At 39.1% G+C, this 27,117-nt stretch overlaps 1 protein-coding gene across 1 annotated transcript; it reads right to left on the reverse strand.

Moving 5' to 3' along the window:
• Positions 1–26,348, reverse strand: SMARCA1 (SNF2 related chromatin remodeling ATPase 1; the record flags this gene model as incomplete). Its single annotated transcript, XM_079542010.1, has 24 exons — positions 1–72; positions 760–870; positions 4,910–5,122; positions 5,350–5,468; positions 6,917–7,049; positions 8,600–8,722; positions 10,552–10,665; positions 10,838–10,948; positions 11,473–11,592; positions 12,221–12,369; positions 13,296–13,428; positions 14,566–14,718; positions 15,115–15,236; positions 15,691–15,917; positions 16,580–16,689; positions 17,424–17,492; positions 18,229–18,360; positions 18,605–18,760; positions 19,652–19,831; positions 20,620–20,720; positions 20,823–20,923; positions 21,835–22,001; positions 24,042–24,128; positions 26,256–26,348. The coding sequence occupies 24 exons, from the start codon at positions 26,346–26,348 to the stop codon at positions 1–3; spliced, it is 3,096 nt and encodes a 1,031-aa protein (XP_079398136.1).
• Positions 26,349–27,117: the final 769 nt, after the last annotated feature.

The raw sequence follows: 27,117 nt of genomic DNA on the forward strand, positions 1-27,117 counted from the left end.
TCACGATTTAACTTTCTTAGCATCTTTCTTTCCAGAGTTTTCAGCAGCCAGGTCTGCTTTTCTCTTTTGTGACTAAAAGGGAGAAAATTTTAAAATTAATTCATAGAAATGGTGACATCACATTGCTTTGTTTTGCAGTATGTTAACTAATCAAGCAACATTAGCAACATTGATATATTTAAGTTCCAATTCAAATTTACAGGCCAAAACAGCAGGGTGAACAAAACAATCTTAGCCATAGACAGAATTCTGCCACCCCTTCTGCTTTCCTTAAGACCTGCACAAAATGGTCTCAATGGCACAGATACCATACAGCACAAATTAGATACAATCAGGACCTCAATTTATGTTTTATTTTAAAGGATTGTCATCTTTAAAGCAAGTAAACAGAACACTTCTAATTTCTTCCTCCAGGAACTACTACAAAGGGAGCAATGACAGTCCTTAAACTCAATTAGAGCCAATATATCACATATACAAATAGGCAGGAAAAAAAGAAAGCTTTGTTTTCTTACTAGCTCCTCAGTTACTTACACTAAAGCTTCTTCTGAGGAGAAAAAAAAAAAAAAAAAAGAAAAGACCCAAGCTGAATGAATTGGGAATACCAACAACAAATCTAGGGGAGTTGTTAACACAGGTATTTGTTTAATCTCTCAACTAATGGTATATACTTGAAGCCATCAGATGCTATTATCTTCATTTTCTAACAAGATATAATGGAATTCAGCCCCACTAGCAGTAAGGTGCTGCTCAACATACCGATGTGACTTTCGCTCCTCTTTTCTTCTTTTCAGCTCTTTCTTTTTCCTCAATTTCCATGTTTTCTTTCTCTATTAAAGATATGAGAGTATTGCAGCGTCTCTGAAACTCCTGAGGAAACAGAAAACAAGTTCCAAATAAAACTAATTAACAAAAATAGCTGAAATTCTTGAATTCCAAAGTACTCCATTTTTACAGAGTTGTCTTTTTCTTCTGAACCGATTACGGACTGATCCAGTCTTTTATCTCGCTTAGATGAAGCAAATAATACACTGCCTGCCAGCATACTTCGCCAGATTTTAGTAAGAGAGGTCTTAAGGTACATCTTTAAAACAGAGAGAAAAGAAATCCAAACCATCTGCAGCATTACTTTGCTGTGACACACGGAATCTCTTTGCAAAGAGAGAACACAGTGCAGAGCTCCAAACTACCAAAGATCTGTGCAGCTTTAAGCTTAGAACTCAGTGCTGAATTTTGGTCAAAAAGCACCCAGAAAGTAGGAGGCCTTCAACACTTGTAAGCAGCATGTCTCCCGTGGCATCTGAAAGCAATCTAGATTAAATCACATGATTTTTCTTTTTTTTTTTTTAAACTATAAACAACATTCTTCAGTACAACTGCCACCAAGCTGGCTTGGTAAAGAAAAACCCATTTGATTCTTCTTTGTATCCCATCTGAGAATAAAAAGTCTCCTATGAAATAATAAGTACATACTACTGATATTGTGTTTTATGCATGTTGGGAACAGCAATTCCACTGCTTTTCTTTTCTGCTCAAAGAATAAACATATATATATATATATATATATATTCTATCACACTCATGTGGAAGAAACCCCACAGCAAAAGAAAAACCAAAAATCTTCACAATTCGACCACTACAAACCTTCAAATTCCACACAAACACTGGCACTCAAATTAACAGTCAGCAAGTATGAGAAAGCTTGGGTGCGAGCAAGGCCAGTGGTGTCTGTCATGCCAAATACACCACTCTCTTTAGACCCCTAGGGATGACTAAAAGCAGAGAAGAGTAGAAAGATGATCATCCACGTGGCAGAGGCACTTCACATTGTTGGAATCTGTGTACATTGCACTCAGAGACTTCGGAACTGTAGGTAAAGACCAGTGACGACCTGTTCCACACAAAAACCCTTACTTCAACCTGTATGAATGTAAGAGAAATTGGCTTGTGCTAAATTCAAGACAAACCATTATCAGAAAGGTGTTGAGAAATAACCGTGCACCATTTGCCTCAAGAGACAAATACTCTAATTTCTCAGGTAAAAAATGTCTGCATAGACACATTCAGGTTCACACTTGGGGATTCCCAGATGGACTGCCACTGCAGAGCATGCTGTGGACAAAGGACTCAAAAACAGCTTTCTCAGGAGAATCACAGAAGCATGTGACATCAATAAGTAGCATGCACATGGACTTCTGCTACACCTACTATCACAGCATGATGAAGTCTGCCTTCAACTACAAGAAGTACTGTATGGGCTGATCCACCTCATTTTAGTGCTATGAAAGTACACTCAGTCTGAAACGCCTTGCACCTTTGCAGATGCAATTTCACTCAGTATGGCCTGATACTTTCCTCTTTAGGATTGAAAGAGATAAGATGTACTCTGCTCCCTGCTTTCATGGCTATAACAGCTAGTACTGCAGGAAGTAAGACGGGTGCACTGAACCATCACCTCCTTCTGCATGACTGAAGGCAAAGATGTTGGCATGAGTGTGAAAGTAGAAGTTCAAGGCTCTGTCAACAGGTCTGAATATTCCTGTATGTACAGTGGATCATTTTTCTTACACTGGGCAGGGTTTGCAGAAAAGCCAGAGGGCATGCACAAATTATGCCCAGAAAACAGAGATGATTCATTATTGTCACAATATTCTGCATTCTTCCTACGTAAGACAGAAACAAATCAAACATGCATGCCTCCACGCCATGTTAAGAACTTTATCACTTTAAAGAGCACCTAAGCTCTCTCTCTGCAAACTTACATTTTAGATTAAAAATAAAAAAAACTGTTAGTGGAATAAGTCAATGGAACAATTTATTTTTGCTTTCCTGTGAGAAAATTTACAGAAGAAAAATAAGATGGAAGATAAATCAGCTATTTATGTGGAATTCAAGAGACATCTAGTGGATAGTAGAATGCAAAGTCTTCCTGGAAAGCCCGATCACAAGTTCTTTTCAGAATTACACTCCCTGCTTAACTTGTTTCATGAGTTTGAATGTAATACAAGGTAACTTTGAGGTTACCTGTGAATTTCAGTGTTCTAAGGAGGGGTTTTATCCACTTCCACTAAACTTACTACACATATCCCTTTGTAATGATTCCTATTTATTCTTAGCATGTAATTCTTGGAACCAAGTTATCGTCCAACACTTCTCTTCACAGAAAGTATCAAGCCTGCACAAAACAGATCCACAGATGTGAATGCTTCCACAAATATCACCATATCTGTATGCATAAAATACACGATTATTGGCAGTTTAATCTTAACTATCCTAACAATTTAAAACCATTAAGAAAAATAAATGCATATATGAAGTGAAAGATTTTCTCTGTATTTTCATACCACTCCTTCAGCTAACAGTAGAAAAACAAATCAGTATTACTGTATATAGTTTGAGAAAATAATCCAGAATTCACTGTATGCCCCTCCCTTGGTTTCAGCACTAGCAAAACATTTCTGCACTTTAGAAAATGACTCCTTTCTCCTTCAAAAATAAAAATTTGAGTAAATGTACGATTAGGAAGATTTAAACATAAGATTTAACACTACCTCTGACTTAAATATGCCAACCAAAATTAAATGTTGAGCCATATTTTTAATTTCTAGTACCAGTTTCTATGACTTACTTGAATGGATCTCTCCATAGACTACTAAAAATTAACTGGACTTAATACTGGAGGCTTCTTTATGGTTACAATTTTACCATCAGTAATTCTTCAAACTGACATTTCAGCAAGAAAAGCTTGCTATCCTTTTTAATTAAGGGTAACCACTGGACTATCCAGAAACACTTCAATTGCTGAAATGTCAGGCAAAAATTGGACTGTGAAGCTGTAACAGTGGCAAAGTACACATTCAAAAACACACTTGAAATATTTCAACTTGTTCTATTATTCTTAGTACTGTACCCACAATTCTGAAAAAACATTTTATTGACAGCCTGAAGGAGACTGCATTAAGTAATGCACAAGTTGTTCTGCTGCACTGAACTATCGTAAGTTGCAGCTTTGCAAACAAAATAGTATGTGAGTTACATGACCACAATGTAACACTGAATTAGAAACTGGTTCACAGGGCAAGAGGGAATATCTAGGACAGCTGCATCTAGAAAAGGGTACTTCCCCTAGGTGTCTCAGCCATGCCATCATGCCTAGCTCTCACACCTTAGAAGTAAGATCACTTGATGTTATTATCAGAAAACTGGAAGGACATGTTTCCCATGTTTATATGATCACATACAAGATACAAATGCATTTGTTCTTTACATAGTGCAGACCTGCACACTGTATTCATGAATAGGCTCTCAACCAAAATTCAGAGTATTCGTGTATTTATCTACTGAACTTGGATTTGTTTTCCAAGAATGAACAAAAATCTCCAGAAAATGTCAACTAAAAAGCATTACATATGAAATCCCTATTAAAAACTAAAGATAATTTTAAACTAATGATTAGCTCACATTTAGCTCTGAAAACTTCCCTGGGCATTTAAAAATTAAAGAGCAAAGTTAGAAAAGCTGAAATTCCCTCTAAGTATCCAATTCAGATGTTTTCAGATCTTAACATTGTCCAGTAATTCTGAAGAGCAGTCACATTTTAAGAGATAACATTAAAACTTCCAGCTTGCAACAGCAGTACCTCTGCTACTTGTAAGGCTAGCTTTCTTCTGCATTAGTCCCTTTGGTAGCACGTGACTCAGAAGATTTTCTGCGCACTGTGTTGTCTGCTGTGCTACAGGAATAGGTTGTTTTTAGAAAACTCAAGTGAGAATGAAAGCCAACACTACTTTCTCAGCATGTTTTTCCTAATTTCCAGTATTCTGGCATGAATCCAAAGTATGTGATCCAAGGAAAGCTGCACTTAGTAATGACTTAATCTAATGACTTAGATCATGTAGCCAATACCTACCATTGCTGTTCTGGATTTGATGAACCAGTCAAATCTGAACTGAGGAGCGTTGCGCACACACTGCCTTAATTCCTCATACACATTTTCTTTGTCAAAGCCCATCTTGTGCAACATGCAGATCAAAAATCTGTCTTCCTCCTCTGTGTAATTTTTCCCTTTGTTTGTTCCATACTGAATACGCAACTGATGAAAAGGTGCTTTATACCTTGCAATCTGAAGAGAAACAACCACTGTTAAACACACAGCATGTCACCATGGATTACACATTAATGCTGATCACACACACATGGTTACTACATAAAAAGCTAGAACTCCCAACCCCAGCTGCCCCCTTCCTGACAGGATTCAGAAGATTCTATAATCTGTAACCTGTAACCCCTGTAACCACAGACACAGTAAGAAGCAATCAGCCTAAATTAAAAAAATCTTGCAGTAATTACTTTGGCATCAAGGGCTTTCTTGATACTGATCCTCCGTTGAATTCTTGCCTCTCCTCGTTCAATTTGAGCCATAATTCTCTCAATGTCCTGCAGTTCATTGCAACGTTCCCAGAAAACAGCTGAAAAACACAAACCAAAACAATTAGCAAAATAAAGTCTTCCCCTTTATTCTTACGCCTTTCCTCCATTAAAGCACTCCAGCAGAAAATGTAGTGCAGTTTGTAGATCTGTGAAGTTTTAAGGAATTGGTAATACTCTCCCTTTCACTGTGCTAGCCAAAGACAGCTCACACAAACCTTCATTCACCATCTTTACAGGCAACTACATAAGTTGCTCCAGAAGTAATGCCTCCTATTTATTTCCTCGGAAGCTACAATGGATACAAAGAGCACAATAACACCATCAATAGAACAAATTCTCAGCTACAAAACACTACTTTTCAACAGTCACCATCATCAGTTCCGCATTTTCAATGGCAAACAAGAGCCTGCATGCCACACCTGTGAACATCTGCACCAGCAGAGATGAGCCCTGCTCACTGTTGCCACTACTGAAACTTACCCCTCCCACCTCTCACTGTGCTCACATCCACTGCTTGGCTACCACAGATGCTCAGCAAGTGTCAATGAGTGTCAGTGGGTACCATTTCTTCCATATGGAGGAATTCAGTTCCACCCCTTTGCTTCATACACCCTTCTATGTCAGACTGCCCCTCTGCTGCTATCTGTCACACAGCAACAAACTGTAACAGGACACTGGTGGGAAGGTTCAACTTCTACTGCCATCCCACCAGCATCCACCTCTGATCTTGCAGGCCTAGATCATAAAATAGGTGGAATTGCTTGGAGAGCAGCCTTCATATAAGCAACGATTACTAACAACTGCAAGATGATCTACATCCAAAATAATTAACTGAATTACATAAAACTGAAAAACCTTTAAGTGGGCTTCTTATAACAATGGTGAAACTGGTTAATAACATGAGTAGACATATTTTAATGTCAGCTCTCACTTGCTGGGATTACCTGGTACTTCAGTTAACAAAGAACTTTAATTTGTGGCTTCCTCCCATCACATCTTTTTATTAACTCAGTAATTCAGCACTTTATAGGGAACTCTTGATTAACTGTTTGTGTTTTTTTTTTTTTTTTTAAGCAACAGGGAGAACACTGCAAAGTTCAATTTAATGAAGGATTTCAGCAAAATTAATATAAGAATGAAGCAAAGAATTCTGACCAAATTAAAAGATACTGCATAAATATCTAGCTAGAATAACAAATATATCTATAAAGAGTTCGTAGCTTCTAAAATACAACCTCATGAATCTGCAAGACCATAGCATCAAGGTCAACTATGCCACCTTTTAGATTTCAACTGAGGGATGGATAAGGACAGCTGCAGATGTTGTATGCTGCAAACAACTTAACATAACTAAGTCATCTAGGAAGAATTACAACAGTTCAAAGAGTTCTTCCAATACACAACCAAACCCTAATCTTACAGAAGAATATGCAGCAAAAATTGTGGATATCAGAGCTAAGAAATATATCTCAACAGATCCACATACCTGAGTACTCAATGACCTCCTCAGGCGATTTTCCCTCCACCTCACGGGCAATATTATCTATATCATCACGACCGTATTTCTCATTAGCTTTAATGAACTGATTAAAATCCCTCTTATTCCAGTTTGTAAAACCCTGTAAGCAGCAAGAGATCAAGAAGCCATTACTGAGGAGAAAGGCAACAAGTTCTGTCTTATGTGTCATTAGTTCCAACTGACAATGCCTCTGCAGTGCCACACAGTCACAGTGGCTAACAGTTCTGCAGGATTTCCTTAACTTCTATTACCCAGGGCTATTAGAGAGTCATTAGAAGTCTAATGAGTTTGAGAGTTGGTTTTTCATTGTTTTGGTGGGGTTTTTTTTGTTTTTGTTTGTTTGCTTTGCATGACTCCACATGCATTAATAAGAGCTTCTTAGTTTTTTTTTTCCTCTTAAAAATCTTCTCTACAGTACTTCTGCAAAGAAAAATCTCACTGACAGGTCAGTGTAGCTTCACCTAAATCACCCTTCACCAAAAAAGCAACAAAAAGTTTTAGGAGTGGAGAAAGCTCCATTGCAAGTGTCATTCCAAGTTCCTCAAGCAATGCACACAGCTAAAGCAATTGCTGCTATTTACAACATCCACAAATTTTGAACCAAACAGTTGGATGAAAATTTAACTATGTCAGGAAAAAAATCTCGTCTGAAAAGATGCAGTCAAATTCTATAGCACTGTCAAATAGAAAACATGTTGTGTACTGAAGTGAATTCAGAACTGAACAACAGTTAAGTGAAATGCAATGCACAAAAACATCATTCAAGAAACACATTTTCAAGACAGGGAGAGAAGAAAACATCAACAACGCCAAATACAAGCCTTGTGCCTTAACAGCAACTTGTAAGAGTATTTCTGTGATGAAAAAAATGCACTACCAGGAATTCTGTCAGTTCTACAGCTGACTCTACTACTAGACAGCTTCATTACAAGTTTAATATACACAACAGAAAGATTTTTAATCAATCATGAACAGCAGTACTGACACATACAACAACAACTTAAATATTCCCTCTACTATAAACAGGTGAGATTAACAGATTAACAAATTGTTACCTTGCAAATTTCAAGGTACACTAAGCTCAATTGTTTCAGAGAAAACTTATTACTTTGAGATACACCTTTCTCCTTACAAATTTGTTTTTAATAAGCCTTATTCAGCAATGTAACAGTCCAAATTGTCAAGAAACTAGCCAGTGATAGAGACAGCCATGGCAGAAAAAGAACATACCAAACTAAACTGGGGCAGAATTCATGACACTGCTTTATACAGCTGTGTGAAAAGCTCATGTTGATAGCAACTTGTCCTCTCCAAAACCTTTTCAGACAAAAATCAACAGTCAGCTGCAGGTAGAAGGAAGCCATTGCCTGGTTTCTCCAGGGACTGCTTGGCAGGACACTGACCACACAGTGTTTGCCTCAGAAATACTGCAGACATTCAGGGAACAAGAGCTGACTAGGAAAGCTAAGACTCAAGGACAGGAAAGGTCACTCAAAAGAAAAGCAAGTCAGAATTGTTGTATCTCTGTAACTTCAGTGCAGCTTTCCTTCGCATGTGGCATCATTATTACTTTGTATTTATGTTCCATGCCAGTAAAAATAATTATATTCATACACACACAATGTAATACTCGACCTGTCCTTATTTTACCTGCGTTAGTAGTTTCTCTTTCTCTTCAGTTTCTTCAGGATTCAGAGGCATAGACTCATCTATCTTCTTTTGTTCTTCTTTTTGCACCTGAGCTGCATTGGGGAGGTCAGGATTCCTGGGAACCTAAGATCCGAGGCATCAACAAGCAATAATGAAATGTTACTAAAGATACGTTGTGATGAATCCTGCTTTACCATCTAGAAGTGCACGTTAAATCTCACAGACTGAGGTGGTAACCTGCACCCATTAAATATCTGTTATCACAGAGCAAATCCAAACAGCATCCCACACCTTGGCTACCCTGAAGGAACAAACCCACAGTAAAAATATTTTTAAATACCAGATTACTAAAATACTTTTGCAGCTATTTAACTACCACAAAATCGAATATCCTCCTGTAAGACAAGGCAATGTGTTTATCTCTGCTTGTTCCTTCTTGTCTCAGGTAAGAAATGGAAAGTTGCTTCACCTGTAAGTAATAAAAGGATCCTACTCTACTTTTCTTCAAGAAGCTTCAGTTTATCGAGGTATCTTCAATCTGTTGTCCTCTCCTGTCTAAAACGTACTTTAGGAACTTTTCTGTGTACATACCTTAACTGGTAGGTGAACTGCTACTGCAAATAAAGGCTTTGCATCAACAAAATTGTACTATTTGTATATAATTGTATGCTTCCTATGTCTAGCCATCTAACAGCCTTAATCCATTTTCCTGTATTCATGTTTCATTTCTAGAAGTCTTACACTTCTTTCACCTGGCATTCCTTCAGTTTTCAGAAGTGAGCAGTGACCAGAACATCCTTCCTCCTTTCCAGGCCTTGAGTTTCAGTCTTCCCAATTCCAATTTCAACTCTCAACCTCACTGAAGCATTCATTGAAGAATTCCTCCCAGCTAATTTTACTTCCTTTAATTCTCATCTATCCTGCCTTATAGAAAAATCTTTTTGCTTCCTACTAGGCTTTAAGACACTTTCTACCTTTCCTAAAAAAAAAAAAAAAAAACAAAAAACAAAAAAAAAACAAAAAAAAAACCACACACAACCACAGCAAAACATGTTGCCAATATTTGTTCTACTCTTTCGCAACGGCAGTTTCCTATCTTGCCTCGGATGACAGTTTATGTTCTCCCCCACATTTTACAAATGCTTTCCTCTTATCACAATCCCTCATGAGACATGGTTGTTTTGCAGTAAGGTGCATGTCTGGAAGTAGGGGGATCTAATCCAGTTAATCAACCAGCAGCGGCACAAGCAATGAAAATCAACATCAGAACACAATGCTCCTGTTTGCCTGGTAATGTCAGCAGGGAGAGGGGGAAATTGTGCTAACACACAGTAGGGAAAAAAATGTAAGTCTCTTGTCTTTTCTTTTGTAACGGTAATGCATTCAGACTTGACATCTTTAAACATTTTATATCCCAACAAAATGCGAGGACAATTGATGTCACTTCGTTTACCATCATATCAACACAAAGCTGATTTCAATATTACCTGAAGTTATTTTCTGCATAAGATACACAACTATGAAAACCCACACCCTGTACTCAGGAAGGTGATCTTGTATTTTTCAAAACCTATTTTCTCACCTTAGAGCACATTTTTTTTTGTGAAGTTTATTAAGCATCAGAACTGCCTTCAGTTTTTCCACTCAGTCTTATTGCTAGGAACCCACCACAAAGCACAAGGATACCCACATAGGACATTTTTAATAGAGGAAGGAATTACAGACAGCTTTTTCTACTCTATTATGGAACAGAAACAGGAGGAGAGACTTCAAGCCATTTTCATTCAAAATGAGAAACACATTAAAAAGAAATAAGACCAGAACAATAACTTCATACAGTCTTATTTACTTTATTTAGCTCTTTTCAAGAGAATTTGCAAGGATGAATAAAAATGCCATCTATGAATTTGAAGTGGGGGTGGGGAGGCAGAAGAGGGAAGAAAAAGCATTACCTTATACCCTATCGTCTTACGATAATACAGAATTTCTTTTTCCAGAAGTTCAAATAACCGCGGTGGAAAAAACTGGAAATCCTGAATGTTTGGCTGTTTTGGAGGTCGTGGAGCCTTTAAACACAGATAGGTACATTAACATTCCATAAGCTTGATTCTGAGTATTTAAACTGCCATAACTGAAGACACTGATTTTATTACCAGTATAGGATGAGAGCAGGGGATGCAACAGGGGAGAAGAGCCAAAGCAGCACAAAAATGATTTCCACACTCGGCAGTTTCTTACCTTTGGGACTTTGGGCTCACTGACACGCAGGGCTTCTCTGAAATACGCATCAACTGCGTAATTAGCTTTGCGTTCTCGTTTAGGAGGCTCTATCCATTCCATCATGCTCAGCTACAAACAATTGAATGACAACATACTAAAGAACAGTTAGGGCAGGCCATAGCCTTGCTGCGGTATGGCCACATACCTTTACAGTATTTACTGACTTTGGTTACTTGAGGGAAGTTATGACTTTACTACTCAAACGCCATTGATGGTCTCAGGCTCTAAATTCCATCATCTAATATGATACAACTGAATTGCTTCTCTAAATATCCCAATTAATAAGCTCTACGAGAACTACAACGTTGGCAAAAAAAATCCATTAGTAGCAGTGAATTAATCTTACTGAAGGACTTCAATTAAACATTATTAAACTCACAAAATCATACTTCAAAACTACATTGTATTATGCTGACTTCTTGTAATGAAGCTACCAAGAAAAACTCTGATGTTTGTGCAGAGCTATGTGAATTGCTCAGTGATTTCTACCTTCTCTAGCACAGCCTTTTTTAACCACAACATTTCTAGAGGTCCAAGCATACAGGCTATGCTAAACTGAGCTCTCAAAGACTTGTCATCCTAAGGAAAATTACCTTTTGTTTTTCTCTATAATCTTCACCTTCAAAGTTGTATAAGCTCATCTCTGTGTCCATAGTGAAATTTCTTAAAGAGCTCTCCCCCATTTTCTGCAGTCGTTCATTCATTTCAGCTGTCTAAAACACAAAAAGACATTTCTAGGTTTATTCGATTTGTTCTGTTTTCAAAGAAAAAAGCATTCATTATTAAAATCATTTTTCATATTTTTATGCATTACACTTTTACTTACATTTTTCTTATTATCCAGGAGAGATGCCCACTGTGTTTTCCAATTTTGAACTGACTCTAAGCCTTCCCATCAAACTGAAACTATAAATGCTGCGATGTGGCCCTACAGTTATATGATTTCACTTCAGATTTAAATGAAATTTATGCCCAACAGTTTGGAGCTGAAGTGCTAGTTCATATTTTTTTCCCACAAAGCTACCCATTCCTCAGTGAAGTTCCATAAAGATTTTGTGTCGATTAGAATTGTTGGCATAAAATTTACACGTTTCTAAAAACCCCATGAATTAAATGATGCTTAAGATGCAGTGCTCAGTCTGAAATGGTGGAAGTAATTACAACTCACTATTCTTACTCCTTCCTAGCTTTGAAATATTTATGAATAATAAAGTAATAGGTGGGCATATAAAGCAGATTTACATATAATTACACCATTCTTGTCTTCTTCAGTAAAATACACTTTGCATATCTATTTTTAATGTTTGACACACTTCAAGATCTATATAAAACTGCTCTAACCTTCTTTTCTCCTCTTTCTAAAATAGTGGTTATGTCTTCTTCTGTCAGCTCACTGTCTTTGGAAGCAAAGACATGCGTAGCTCCATGCCGGATCATTTGCAGCATTTCATCTTTTGCCAATTTGTTAGACTGCTGGTCTATGAGCCTCCCTAGAATTAGAAGAAATATTAGGAAAGCTATAGAAAAGGTAAAAATTCCAATAAAAACATGAATACAGAAGATTTTTTTTTTTTTTTTTTTTTTTTTTTTTTTTTTACAGTTCTCTGGCAGCAAAGAAAAAAACAAAAAACTAAGAACCAAAGAAAAAAGTTGCATTTAACTGAAGCTAAAAATACACAGAAATTGGGAACTTTTAGGAAAATCCAGAATGCAACAATGGGTCATGGATCAAGCCACAGCAAACAATTTCAGTCAGATAATCCATCTTGTATTTAAGGCGTTACTCTTGCAAAGTTAGGGTCTTAATATTAAGTTTAGCTATTTCAAAATTAAGAATGACAAGTTATTCTGGAATAACCACTGAATAGAATTCAATCTCTTTTAACACTCACTTCACTGATTTTGACCCATCTGTGAATGCTTTAATTTTTCACAGACCTCTATTCTCTGTGCCAAGATTTCACCAGCCTGGTTTCCACAGACCATCACGATTTTGATCATTATTCATTCAGCAGCCCATTCTTTCAGAAAGGAACAATCCAATGGCTCACAAACTTCACAAACTCAGCTACAGAACTTTGGTTTTTGTCAAACTGTTCTCCCCAAGCTTTTAAACAAAGTCACACAAAGCAGCTTTAATCTTTACTAAGCTCTGATTTGGTAAGTACAGCTATTCTTCAGTACCTTGCTCATTTAGAATCTCTTTGAATCTATACTCACATCACTCAAGGAAACAGTTGCTTCAAAAATTTCAGCTGAACAATTGAATAACTTCTGCATCATATTTGAATTTAGCATACTGTTACTATACACAAGGCCTGCTTTCTCTCTGGCTGCACTTCTGTACAGCAGTTTAACAAATACTTGAAGGTACTGAACAACTCTGTTGCAGAAAAAAATACATAGCAGTTGATACCTTGTTGTATAACTATAGAGTCCAGCCTCAGTTTTATTTCAGCTCTTTCTACAATCCTCTCTTCAACAGTATTATCAGTGATAAGGCGGAACACCCGTACTGGTTTCTTTTGACCAATACGATGCGCACGATCCTAACAAACATAAATTAATGAGTGTTCAGCAACAGAACTCACAAGCAATAGACAGTTAACTTGCTACATAGGCAGAAACATCAAGCTGAAGCTAGCATGAATTTCTTGGCTCCTTGCTTATTCAGCAGAACACAAGAGTTGCCTAGCTACATTGCTGGCTATTACACCTTCTAAATTTGAGGTCTTTCTATTGCAAGAAATACATCTGCTTCACTGTAAATGCACATAATTAAATGTCTGTGTAAACTGCAGCTGTGGGATATACGTATACAAGCCCACACTACATTCAGTTCACAACAGAAGCACTGAAACAGCATCCTTGGCTTGACAGCATTAATTCCACATGCAAAGCCCATGCAGCTACAGCTTCAATATCATAGCTGTCCTAAGTTGGCTACAATAAATCAGCAGTACAGAGCTCACAGTGTACAGTATATGAAGCTACGACTAACATTCTGTATTTACATGTATCAGAACAGGTGGTTATTCTCTCTACAAAATATGAATACAAATATTTTGTCTTCAATTTAAAAAAAATGGTCCTTTCATGTGCTGGCACCAGCATTCTCTGACTGTCCTTTTAAACATGACCTACGTATGGTATTCCTGAAATTCCTAAAGCTCACAAGTCACGCTCAGCAGTTTGCAGGAATTTCATCTACGACTGGTAAACAACATGCATCTCAGAAGGAGGTGTGAGATAGTCACAGTAAATACTTAATGCACTTAACATTCAAAAGCAGAACTGTCCAAAGCATGCAAGAAGGCTCATGACATTTTTAATCCACAAATTACATAACTTCATTTTAGAAATTAATTAGCAGTCAGAAAGAGGAAACATTTAAAATCAAACACTAGGGTTTCTTTGCCCTTCCTTACAAGCAATGATGTTACACTTCTGCAGGAAAAAAAAGGAATTTGCAGAAGCATAACGTTTCCAGAAAGATTCAATACAATGCTGGATGATTTTGTTCTTTTCCTATTACTTTGGAAACAGCCAAAGTAGTTTGACTGATTCCTTAGCTTGCTGGTAATAGATTGTAAAAAGTAACAAAAAATAACTGGAAAGAAAGTTCTGGAAATACTCCAACTTCGACAACTTCAACAAAACCACCATGTGTCAGATGATTAACTCACCATGGCTTGCAGATCTACTTGAGGGTTCCAATCTGAATCATACAGGATAACCACATCAGCAGTTGCCAAATTAATTCCTAGACCCCCAGCTCTGGTACTCAACATGAAAATGAATTTACTGCTGTTGGGAGCATTGAAGGTATCTATTGCTTCCTAAAAGAGAAGAGTATTTTTAATGCATTACAGTTGTCTCCAAAACACTGGTGAGTTTTTAAAGAAACACCTTCAAAGTTTAAAAACAGTGTTCTATGACAGCACCAGAAGCAATCATGTGGATAGTTTTGCCTGTGCAAACCTACTCAGAGTGAACAAAACACTGTTGTTCAATTAGTTGAGGAATGCATGAAATCTACTTTACTATGCACTTTTGATTAGAAAAAAGGTCTTAGCTGCCTTTCTAAACTGTAGCATTTTCTTTATTTTAATGAATAATTCCTTTTAAGGAATGACAAACATCATTCTTAACGTATTATATACTTGATCACAGCAACAGTTTAATAACAAATTAAGGTGTAAACCAGGCATTTCTTGCTTTCATATCTTTCTTACCTCTCTTTCTTCATGTGGCGTCTGCCCATCGAGTCGGCAGTACTCGTACCCACGCCACATGCAATAGTCTTCCAAAATATCCAATAAACGGGTCATCTGACTGAAAAGCAGCACTCTGGAGCCTGACAACACAGGAGCTTCAGTCGGTTTTATGTTTTCAAGTTAATTTTTATAGAGGTATTGCACTAATTTAAATAACTCTCTTCATAAAGTTGAGGAGAAGTTAAATCAATATCAGAAAAGTAAAACAGGTTATTTGATATTCTCTATAGAAGAAATATACAACTTAAAAACGTGGTAAGATGTGCACAGACACCAATCCTCAGAGAAGTTTAGTCTCTTCTCTAGCAGTAGAAACTTTTCCCTTCTCCTTAATTGTATCACTAGTCTTCCTCACCATTCTTATAAGGCTTCCTTGCAGCCCTCCATGCATTAAGGTCTACTGAAAACTGATTTTCCAAACAAAACCTCACTGAAAATAACAAACACGTTCACTGAAGACAACGCGTCTCCACATGCTTTAAAAATGTAATTTTTACCTATGAGCACTGCTTCGATTGTTTCTGCTCAACTCACCTTGCTCTCTGAGTTTTGCCAGCAGTTTATCCAGAACTAACATTTTACCACTGTTAGTGATGAGATGTGTGTCAGTGGTGTAAGGAGGGCCGGGCTCAGCACCATCAAACAGGTACGGATGGTTACAGCATTTCCGTAACTGCATCAGAATGTTCAGCAGACGCATCTTATCCATTTTCCCAGCTGAATTTAGGATATCAATATCTTTCATCAAGATCCTTGTATACCTGAAGTTTTACAGGCAATTTTGAATAACTCTCAGTTTTTATTTCATATTCAAAGCATGAATGAAATCTGCTAATCCCAATTACTAATTTCCAGAAGCAGGAGCTGTTTCTGTTTACTTAAATAATGAGCCATTTTATTATCAAACCTGAAGAAAACATCTGACTGATACTAAGCACTTATAAATCAATACCTAACATGAACGGCAACTTGCCTGCAAGTGTCAGTGATTTGTCACTCACAGGCATTTCTTCAGCTTTTCTTACATATGACTATGAAGTTGATTAAAGATCTCATTGATTCTCCTGAAGCTGCTACGCTGACCTGCCATTTTCATTTTCACTTTTCCTTGGGTACATGGCTCCTGTGGCCACTGGTAGTTTCAACTCTGAGACTTACTGGCACATACCTACTTGCATTTAACAGAAATAAAAATAAACAGGCATACATTTTTTCAAATAAGCTTAAGGAAAGAAAAGCTCTGCTTTATTCTTCCCATCCCCTTTTATGACAGTTCCTGAGTTCTTCTCAGCTTGTGTACCTTTACAATGCCCCAAAAATAGCTACAGATAGGCTTCTCCATTTGACTGCCTTTGTGAATCTTCACGAAGAGTCGTAGCGTTCCGTATCAGAGAAGAATCTTACTTTAATGCAAGTAACTCACCATTCCCTCTGCATTTTGCTGAGTCCAAGATAAATTTTTACTTCTTTCTTTGGAGGCAAACTCTTTTCAACTTCAGCCTTTATGCGACGCAATAAAAATGGCTTCAAAACCTACAAAAATTAAGAGTTTCTAAGACACAAAGATACTTAAAACTGATCACCTGAAATACAAAGTTATTAATTTCTGTGACATTTACTTGAAACTAATCAATATCTGTTGCTATCACAGTGACTCCTTCTGAACAATTCTGCTACAGTCTGCAAAAATGAAGCATCCACTACTATGCTCCCAAGTTCACACTAAAGATGTGCAGTATTACAGATTGCCATACTCATCCCAGCTGCTGTCCTGAGCAAGAACCAAATCCTTATAAAAGTCTATTTCCCTTTATAGTCTGTTTTTTTCCTCCTCTAGAGATGTAAGCAAATTACATCAAGATTCCAAAGATAAGCACTGCATATTAGACTTCTTTTGTTGTAAGCGATAAGACAAATGGGGAAGTCATCTCATTCATAGCAAACCAAAGATGAAAACATGCCTCTCAGGGCTTGCATGAAGCCTGTATCAGTTTAGTACTCAGGATAAGTTGCTTCCAAAAGGCCTCAAAATCCATTTTGTATTTTAAGCACAGATTTGGTCTGCTTCAAAACAGTAACACTACAAAAAGCAGTGACTAAACAGCAAGTTCCAGCATTTCATTCATAAGATTTATCTGGGTGTTTCTGTAACTCTGTATCTTTACATTCATCTTAACTTTGACTTAGACAAAAGGAGAAATATTCTTTTATTTACTTATTTCACACCACATATGTGAATGATGACATTGAATAGAAGCTTTACTTACAGCATGAAGTCGTTCTACAAGTTTCTGATCACCAAGACAATTTTTGGTATCAAACCATGAGTCAAAATCCTGTGGGAAGAAGCAGCACAACTAGCATGAACTATTTTTACCATCTGTGGTGATAACAGACACATTGATCCGCTTTCACTCCAGCTGACTGACAAACGATTTCTATGAGTGAAAGAAAAGTGGGGCTACAATTCTTTGCCAGCTGCCCAGAAGGTTACAACATTTAAGTCAACTGAGTAACTCCACTGATGAAAACATTACTACTATGTTCCATTTCCAATGTTACTCCACACTGACTGCTGGAATATGCACGTTCCTGCCTTTAGTGCTTGTTTAACGGTGGGGCAAGAGTTCAAAAAAAGACAAAAGCCTGAAGAAATAAATGTGATAGAAAACATGACAGCAAAAACAATGCAAGTAATGCACAAACATGGGAACATAAACAGTGAAAGATGACTCCAATTCTCAACAAAGAAAGCTTATGCACATTTGGATGCGCCCAGTCTCCGTTCTGTATTACCTTCCACAGTTCTACTCCACTTTGCAAAACTCTATTTTTCTGAAGTGTTAAACTGTTAATGCCAGTCTGAGGCCTTACCTGCACACTAATGTAACACACTATTTTAACCTCAGCAAAAAAATAAAAGAGAAAGGTCCAGAGTTAGGCAAAGTCACAGAGCTCCTACTGAATCCAAGTTTTCTACATTTGATGTCTCTTGCTAGGCTGAACATTCTCTTCTACAGAAAGCACCTTGAGAATCAAAACAACAAGATTTTACTTCCAAACTCTACTTACATCTGCAGAATTAAAGACATCAGGTAGAAGAAAATTAAGCAATGCCCACAGTTCATGGAGGTTATTCTGTAAAGGAGTCCCTGTAAGCAGCAATCTGTTTGTTGTCTTAAACTCCCGGACAATCTCTGACAGCTGGGAATACAACAAATAGTTATCATCATAATGTACATTTAACATAACCTATTTTCATTGGTTTCTGAAACATGAAATCACATGAACTGAATGTAAAGACGGGGAATATTAAAAATAAATATTTACAGCCCATGAGCTCATAGCAAAAAAACAAAAACCCCACATACTTAACATTAAAAAACTGCTAAAACCAGAGAGAACATTGTATAAAAATACCTTAAAAAGATCAAACATCTGAGCTTACCTTAGACTTCTCATTCTTTATTCTGTGTGCTTCATCAATTACGAGGTACCTCCAGTTAAATTTTTTGAAGACTGATTTCTCTTTAATGACCATTTCATATGATGTAACACAAACATCCCACTCACCAGGCATCATAACATCGCGGATAAAAGCAGCCTACAGTACAGCAAGTGAATTAATAAGCTTTTATGAAGTACAAGTATCTTTGCAACTCATGAGAATCTCTCTCTGCCAGCAGCACTGAAGCACCAAGTGCACAAAACAAATCTGAAAAATACTTTGTATAACTGAAAGTTACTATCACTTTCAATCCTTCCCACTTTATGGGGGAAATTATTCTGTACAGAATTAGATATTTGCTCCTTAGGGTATTTTCTTTCTGTAGTTGAAGTACAGTACAAATTACTAAGGGTGCAAAAGAAACACCACACTAAACTACCCAGTCCTAAACACCCCCACTAACAGGAAAGTGGTTTTAAAACAGCCCACCTATTCCCCCTCCACCCCTCTTCATAAAGGTGCTATTAGCAATAGAGATCCATGCAGTCCATCTGGAGAATCAAAGAAGTCATTCCCCACTTCAAGCAACAAGCCACCCTCCACTGAACTCAATGCCTACACTATGAGAAATGGAAGCTCTGCAACAGAAGCCTAATTAGAGGGCTGAGCATGGACACTGGATGCAAGTACAACATAGGAGCATCACCTGAAGCAGCTGAAGACAGAGGCAACCAGGTGAGAACAATAAAGGAAAATGAACAAAACTGTCACATTGCAAATACAGAGGAGATCCAAGATAGTGCAAAAATCAAGGAGGAAAAGTCAGTCACAGACAGCTGTACTTCAATACCAATTTATTATTTCAATTACTAATTTGCATTTTACCCTCAAGTTACCAGTATAGCATTTTGCATTTTCAATGCTAACATAGTTAAAGACCACTGACAAATGCTGTAATTAAGAAAGTGGCCTAGGAAGGGTTCCATGCCCCCAGATGGTGATTTCTGATAGAAAAACACAGACATGGTTTAAATGTAGAACACTTACTCTGGCATCTTTATCTCCAATAAGGCAAACGGCACGTAATGAAGGAACCCAGCGTTTAAATTCATTCATCCAATTGTGCAGAGTTGATTTTGGAACCAGGACCATATGTGGCCCGGGAATGTTTCGATAATGCTTCAGATAGCCCAACAATGCTATTGTTTGCAGAGTCTTACCAAGACCCTACATTGACAAAGAAGGGAAAAAAACTTTCTGAAACAAAACACAGTACAGAAATAGCTTCAAACAATTTTCCCAGTGTAGCACTTTATTGCCAGGTACACAACAGAAGTTTGCCATATGGTATCTTTCACTACATACAGATCCAGATGTGAAAAAATGTAACTGCTGCAAAATGGCACATACTACTTGCTGCACATACAGTAAATACTAGAGGTACAGTGTTAGAATTTTGCCCAAAACAACATCTATTGAAATTCAATGTTATCTTATACATATCTTGTTTCATCATTCATAATTATTCTATTTTGACCAAAGAACTCTTCAAATACTCTAAAGATATAGTAACTTGAACTCCAGATGCAAAGAAACTAAAAAAAAAAACTAATTGTTTTGGAAACAAAATTAAAGCAAAATCAAGCATGAAAATCTTGGACTTCGAGGCTGCACAAACTCACCTTCTGGGCAGTGCTGAAGGAAGGAACATGTACACTGTTGTTACTTATGAACATACTAGTCACATACAAAACAAATAAATGTGAATCTATTTCCATCTATTCAAATTACACATGGACTCCCATTTACTATTTATATAACTGGAATAGTAACTCCTTGAATAATATCTCTTCCGTGTATTTTTTACTAAGAATAACGTAATGCACAAAGCACACAACGTACATTCACTGATGGGAAACTGAAGGATATAAAATATAAGAAAATATACAAATTAATTTGAAGTGGCAGAAAAGGATGGTGAATTCCCACAGAAATTTCCAAAGATTACTGCTTACCATTTCATCTGCCAGAATGCCATTAACACCATTTTCATACAGTGAGATCATCCAGTTCAGACCTCTGACTTGATAATCTCTTAGCGTTCCTCCTTTCACATCTGCAAATGTAACACTTCTCTAAGTAGAAGAACACTAAGTACAACACTTTGTGTTCTGCTCATCAGCTTCTCATCACTCCAAAGCACCAACAGAATACTCACATGAAGGAGACTCCTCAAATCGAATACACACGTTAGATGTTTTTCGACTTTCTGATAACAGTTCTTCATCTTCTTCCTGTTCTGTGCGCCTGTGACGATAACTGAAGAACACGAGATGTGTACAGGAAAAATTCAAAACACTGGCTATAAAGCCTAAAAAGAAGTTACCACAGAAATGATTATCCACCCACAATGAGCATGTATGTTCCTGATCTTTGGCCAAAATCACGTACTGTGTATCATCTATTTGTCCTGGTCCATTCCAGCTGTAACTCAGAAGTCTGATATGCATCTCTCTCCTCCAGAGCCATAGCTACACCAACAGGTATCAAACACTCCTTAAGGCACACTTTAACGAGCAACACAGCAATACAACACCCACATCAGCAGTGAACTTAGAATTACTTGTTAAGTACACCATTAAGAAAATGCATTTACTTGATTCCAAAAATATTTAAGAATTGATAAAAAAAGTTTTATTTTGTAAATGCTTCAAAAATGTTGTGTTCATTCATACATAACCCCTCAGCAGCACTGCACGCAGCGCAGATGTGGATTAGGAACTAGCATAGCAAGACCTGTGAAGAGAGGCAGTTCATGCTGAGGATCCAAGCCCAGCACTACCTGGCACTGTTTGAACTTTGTTTACCTCTGCTCTGGGCCCACTGACATGTCCACAAGTAGCTGGAACAGACCTGGTGTGTTCCTAGAGAGCATCTTGTAGTGGAGTGTCATGCAAAAGAAACTCAGTTCATGCCACCTTCACAGCACAGACCAGAGCACAGTAAATAGCAATAACCAAGGATTTTACTTTAGAGGTGCTCTCCTGATCCAAGATCATACTGATGCAGAGGATCCAACATGCACACACAAATCCACTTTTAAAGAAACTGTGATACACCACTGACTACAAAAGTTCTGGACTTAAAGCACAATCTCTATTACTGAATAGATACATTAAAATGAATAATTTTCTTAAAAGCTTAAAGTCAGAAATAACAATTAAACATACTCCCCAGCTGAGATCAAACTCTGCTTTTCATCCTTCTTTATCCGGGGACGTCCCAGCTTGACTTTCAGTGGAGATGTTGGTGACTTTTGTGCTGCAGGCTGGATAAAATGAGCGAAGAGTTCTGTCTGCTTCAGGAGGAATTCAAATCTTTTTGCACGATCTGCTTTCTAGTTTCCAGAGAGAAATAAAATCAGTAACTGTTCTTCACAGGAAAAAAAAGTGTATTTTTCTTAAGAAACAGAATTCAGATACTCATGAAGACAACTTCTGAGCACAGACTCAGAAGACTCTCTGCCTACTCTCAACCAAGAGGGCTGCAGGCACCACAAAACAGCTCTTGAGCTCCTACTGCTTACAACTTTGCATCTTTAGAGCATCTAATTGTAATTTGCTGTCGTTCAAAAGGTCCTTCACAAAAACCACAGTAATCTGGAATACAATCAAGAGCTGATAACCTCATCCCTACAACTCATCTCCTTTCAAAACCCAAAATCAATAAAAACAACTCAAAATTTACTTGGATATATTGCTTATATTGACACAGCACCCCAGTAACTGCAAGGGTGTGCTTCAGATGATATTTTGAAAACATCAGTTCTGAATCTTAGCCTTTCACTTGTCAGCATCAAGACTTTCTGGACCTCACCCAACACAACACTGTGGTAGCTCTGCTTTTAGAAGCATGACAGAAGTAACAGGGATGCACAAGGTCAATACTGCTTGCACTGAAGTTAGTGGCATTTGTTCTCAGATTTCCAACTTCAATCATGAAGCACATGCACTTCACTATATGAGCACAGCATCTATACATACACAACTCAAATATTTTTAAAAAGAAAAATAGGACAAAATGCAAAACCTATCAGGTTGAATACTATTGCTATCACTTCTTTTATGCCATTTCTAAGCATCACATAATGCTCAGTTCTCACGTGATTAATTTTGTAGATTATGGTGATACATGAAGTTAAACCACAGTTTTGTACCATATATTTCCTAACAAAATGTGAACAACAGAATGCTTCTCCGTAGGTAACTTACACGTAAAAGCACGTGCCACAGCACCAATCAGTCTAAGAAAAAGGCAGTGAATGAATCTGGGATGCAAGGCAATGTCTCACCACATGAGGGCAATGTATTCACAATACACTGATTTCAGCAGTGAATAACCTGTCACACAACACTTCTGTTCATCATTCAGCTCATCAACAAGCAGATTTATTTGTGTTTTCCATGTCTAAAAATTAAGTAGTCATTCAGGCAGGTATCAACTTTTCTACATCTAACAGAGATACTCTTCCCTGGCTCCTGTGGCTTTACAAACACTACTGCAATTATTAGGCATCCATTTAATGTTAAAGCTTCTAAGGGAAAAAAAAAAAAAGCAGCCAACCAAGAACTTAACTACATGAACAAGGTTTGCAAAGTCTATTTTTGCTTTTTTAATACAAAAGTTACCCAATTATCTCTCTTCTTCAGTGCTCCCTTAATTTTTGTCCTAGACAGATCCTCTTTTGCACTGAGTATATATTATGAGGCACATCAATATTTGAAACCTTTGTATTTTTGTATAAGAAACTAGCAGCTTCAATATTGCTTTCATTTAAGTGACCTCTTTTCATTTGGTGACTGGGAAAAGAGAAACAACACTCTTGTTTTGAGGAAAGGGAGAAAGGAAGACTAGGGAACTACAGGCCAGTGAGCCTCACCTCTGCACAGGGGAAGATCCTGGAACAGATCCTCCTGGAAGATACATTAAGCCACACATGAGATGGGGAGGTGACCCAAGATGGCCAGCACAGCTTCACCACGGGCAGAGCGTGCCTGACCAACCTGCTGGCCCTTCTAAGATAGAGGAATGGACAAAGGCAAGGCAACTGATGTTGCCTACCTGGACTTCAGCAAGGCTTCTGACAGGGTTCCACACAACATCCTCATCTCTAAATTGGGGAAATACAGATTTGAAGGTTGAATTATTTGGTAGATAACAATTGGTTGGATGGTCGCAGCCTGAGGGCTGTGGTCAACAGCTTCACACCCAGGTGGAGGCCACTGTCAGGTGATGTCCCCCAGAGGTCCCACTTGTTTTCTCTTTCCTACATATCCTGCATGTGAGAACTTCTTATTACTTGCAACTTCATTGATACAGTTCAGGCAAACAAACCGTAAAAAAAAGCTGCAGCACCTTTTCTTGTGAAATTACCTACCATCTTCTCTTCATATTCTGGGTCAATCTCTTTTTCAGGCCTGGCTGCCTTAGGAGGAAGCTTGAGTTGAAATGGAGGATCATTTTTCTGGAATTCAAATTGCAAATATCACCATCTTCATTTAACAAAGCAAAGACAAACTTTAAAAACTAAATATTTCAACAGGAAGTGATTGCATTACTTTACCCAGAATAGAATTCACAATGTTACTAAAAAGTAGGAGAGATAGACAGATAAAATGTAAAAACGAACACAAGGATGAGACTCAGCTTCAAATATTTACAAGTAGGATCCAAGTTGGAAGGACTGAAGCAAAGCAATAGGAGAGGGCCAAGTTCAGTTTATCACAGAGATCTTACTTGAAACGCATAAATTCAGTATCTTGAAAAGACATTTAAAGAATAAATGTGAAAACTGGAAGTAAACGTCTTCACTCTTACTGTTAGCACTTCCAGGTGAACAACTGGAGTTCAAAAACCTTAAAGTGAAATTGTAAACTAAACTATTCAGGGCCCGGTAGCAAAACCTGACCAAAACAGAACTAAATATCCAACAGCTTGTCAAGCAGAATTATGCTTACTTGCATTTCAGAACTGTTACTGATAAAAGAATCTGCCACTCTACTCTTTAACTTCAGGCAGAGAGATGCAAATGGGACAAACAATTCCTGATGTTGAAGAATGCTTTTAAAGTTTTGGCCCAAAGATACAAATCTCTGTGGTGATGAGCAGTATTAAGTATATAATTAAGTTGTTTGACTATTCAGTGATTTTATAACTGCCTATGTTCAGTTGCACAAGACTAAGCAATTTAGTTGCATTCAAAACATTCTACATTAAGTCACTCTTGATATACATATTTATTTTCTGAGTTAAGGAAGTAGATGAACAGAGGTGTGAAATTCATGCAGCTCCAGCAGTGTAATTGCACAGCCTACACTTCAAGTCTCAAGGCAGAACACATTTATGGCCCTGCTGCCCCTTGTTTCTCATTACATGTTTCTGCTGATGGCACCAAAATAGTAGGGGAACCCAAACAAACCAAAGCAGATTACCAAAACATGATGACAGCAGTGTAAGACACACAGCACAAGACCCTCCTGATCACTTAGCAGGAGAAAAGCATGCTGTACTTTCACTGGAGTGCTACAGTTCTGTGCTGTGGAACTGACAGGCAGCAGGAACAAGCATCACAGTCCAGAAACAACAGACATTGGCCGCTTCAAGGATCCAAAATGCTGCCTTTGACATCTGTGCCAGCCAGACCAACAAAGCCCTGACTGCAACAGTCCTAAGCCAGGTGGGTCACCACACACTCTAAGTATTGCGGGCAGCTTTGGTTCACTCCACTCTTGCAATTAAGTACTTTGAGAACACACTACAAATCACAACAAGCAAACACGTGGGCATCCACCGTGTGTATGCAAAGTGGAGATACACTTCGAATAACTGTGAGGGCTCCAACTGACAGTGAAGTAAAGCAGCACAAGAGGAAAGGGGCACCACAGGTTCCATTATATTCAGTTACTCTGCAGCTTTTTAACTACAGAACTGTGAAGAGGACCTGCAGCCCAACAGAGGGGGTCTCACAGCCTGGGCAGGAGCTCCAGCACCCATCCTTCCAGCCCTCAGAGAGGCACGGAGCAGCAGGCACAGGCTGGCAGCCATATGAACCATTCTCTGCTTTCTGCAGGTGTTACAGCCAACGCACTGGTATTACACCCCAACCAGTCTTACAGAATAGAGGGCATTCCCCTGCAAAAATAACCCTTAAGCTTCGCCTCCCAGACGTCCGGCTAACGCTGAGAACTGCCGTATTTCACGGCCCTCCTGCACAAGAGCAACGAACCAACGGGTCAGGTGCGCTTTTCAGCCAGACTTCCACGCACCGAAACCCCGCCGTCCCCACTATCGGTATTTGCGAGCGGCATCGCGATGACGGGTCACACGCGGTCCGCGCTCTCACGCCGAGCTCCCGCCGGACCACGCGCGGCTCCCAAGGGCACCGCGGCCGCCCCGCCCGCCGCCCTCTCTCACGGAGCCCGCGCTGCGGACGGAGGCTGCGGGCGAGGCGCCAGCACCGGGGCAGAGCGCGCGGAGCACGGCTCCGGGCCCGGGGCCGCCACGCAGGCCGGACCGGGCCGTGCCGCACCGCGGCCTCCGCGCGGGCCCGGCGGCTCCGCCACCCCCCAGTTCCCGCCTCCCGCAGCGGTACCTCCTCGGCGCCGGGCTCCTGCGCGGAGGCCGCGGAGGTGGAGGGCACTTCGCCGTCCAAGCGGGCAGAGGCAGCCACGGCTCCCTGCTCCATTTTGTGCGCGGCGGGGGCGGGAAGAGCGGCCCCTCCGCCCCCAAACACGGGGCGGCCCCGCCCCGCTCAGCCCTCGCGAGGCTTCGGCGAGACGCGCCGGGCCGATTTGGCGGGACGGGTCGGGCCCCGGAGTGGGCGATCCGACTTTCTCGCCGCAGGCGGAGCGCCCTGAACCGCAGCATCCAGATGGCGGTCCCGCACGGAAGCACGAAGCTCCCAGCTGCCCTCTCCCCACTGCGAACGCTGCAGGCGGCGCTCCTCAGAGCTGCCTCCGGGCCGCGGCTTGCGGCAGCGAGAGCCGCGATCGCTCTGGCGGAAAAATCCCTCTCTGCGATGAGCCCGTTCTGAGGCTCGATGGAAAACAGCTTACCAGCAATTCTTAATATCCGGCTGTCCCACTGCAGCTTCAAACGCTCCTAGCTTCTGTTTACGTGAAATGCTCTAGAGTTCCTTACAGCTTGCCTTTTGCTGGCAGTTCGCAGCGTTACACGCAGTACCCAGCAATCAAGCTGCTACTGTCATGAAAGATCCCCTTCGGATATTACTTGCTTGTGTGCCTGACATCTGCATTCAGCAATTAGCTGAGAAGTTCTCACTTCTTGCAGGCTATGCTGGACGCTCCTGTGGTTCTGCAGGCCATCGGCTGAAAAAGACTCATACAGTGCTATTACCAAGCAGTAATCTAGTAAGTTACCAAAAATATATGGAGGTGTGTTTTGTATTTACTATTTTTCCTTCTTACACAACATGTTTTCAAAAGCATTTGCAA

This window comes from Tetrao urogallus, assembly GCF_951394365.1.
Source record: "Tetrao urogallus genome assembly, chromosome: 13".
Taxonomy (NCBI): domain Eukaryota; kingdom Metazoa; phylum Chordata; class Aves; order Galliformes; family Phasianidae; genus Tetrao; species Tetrao urogallus.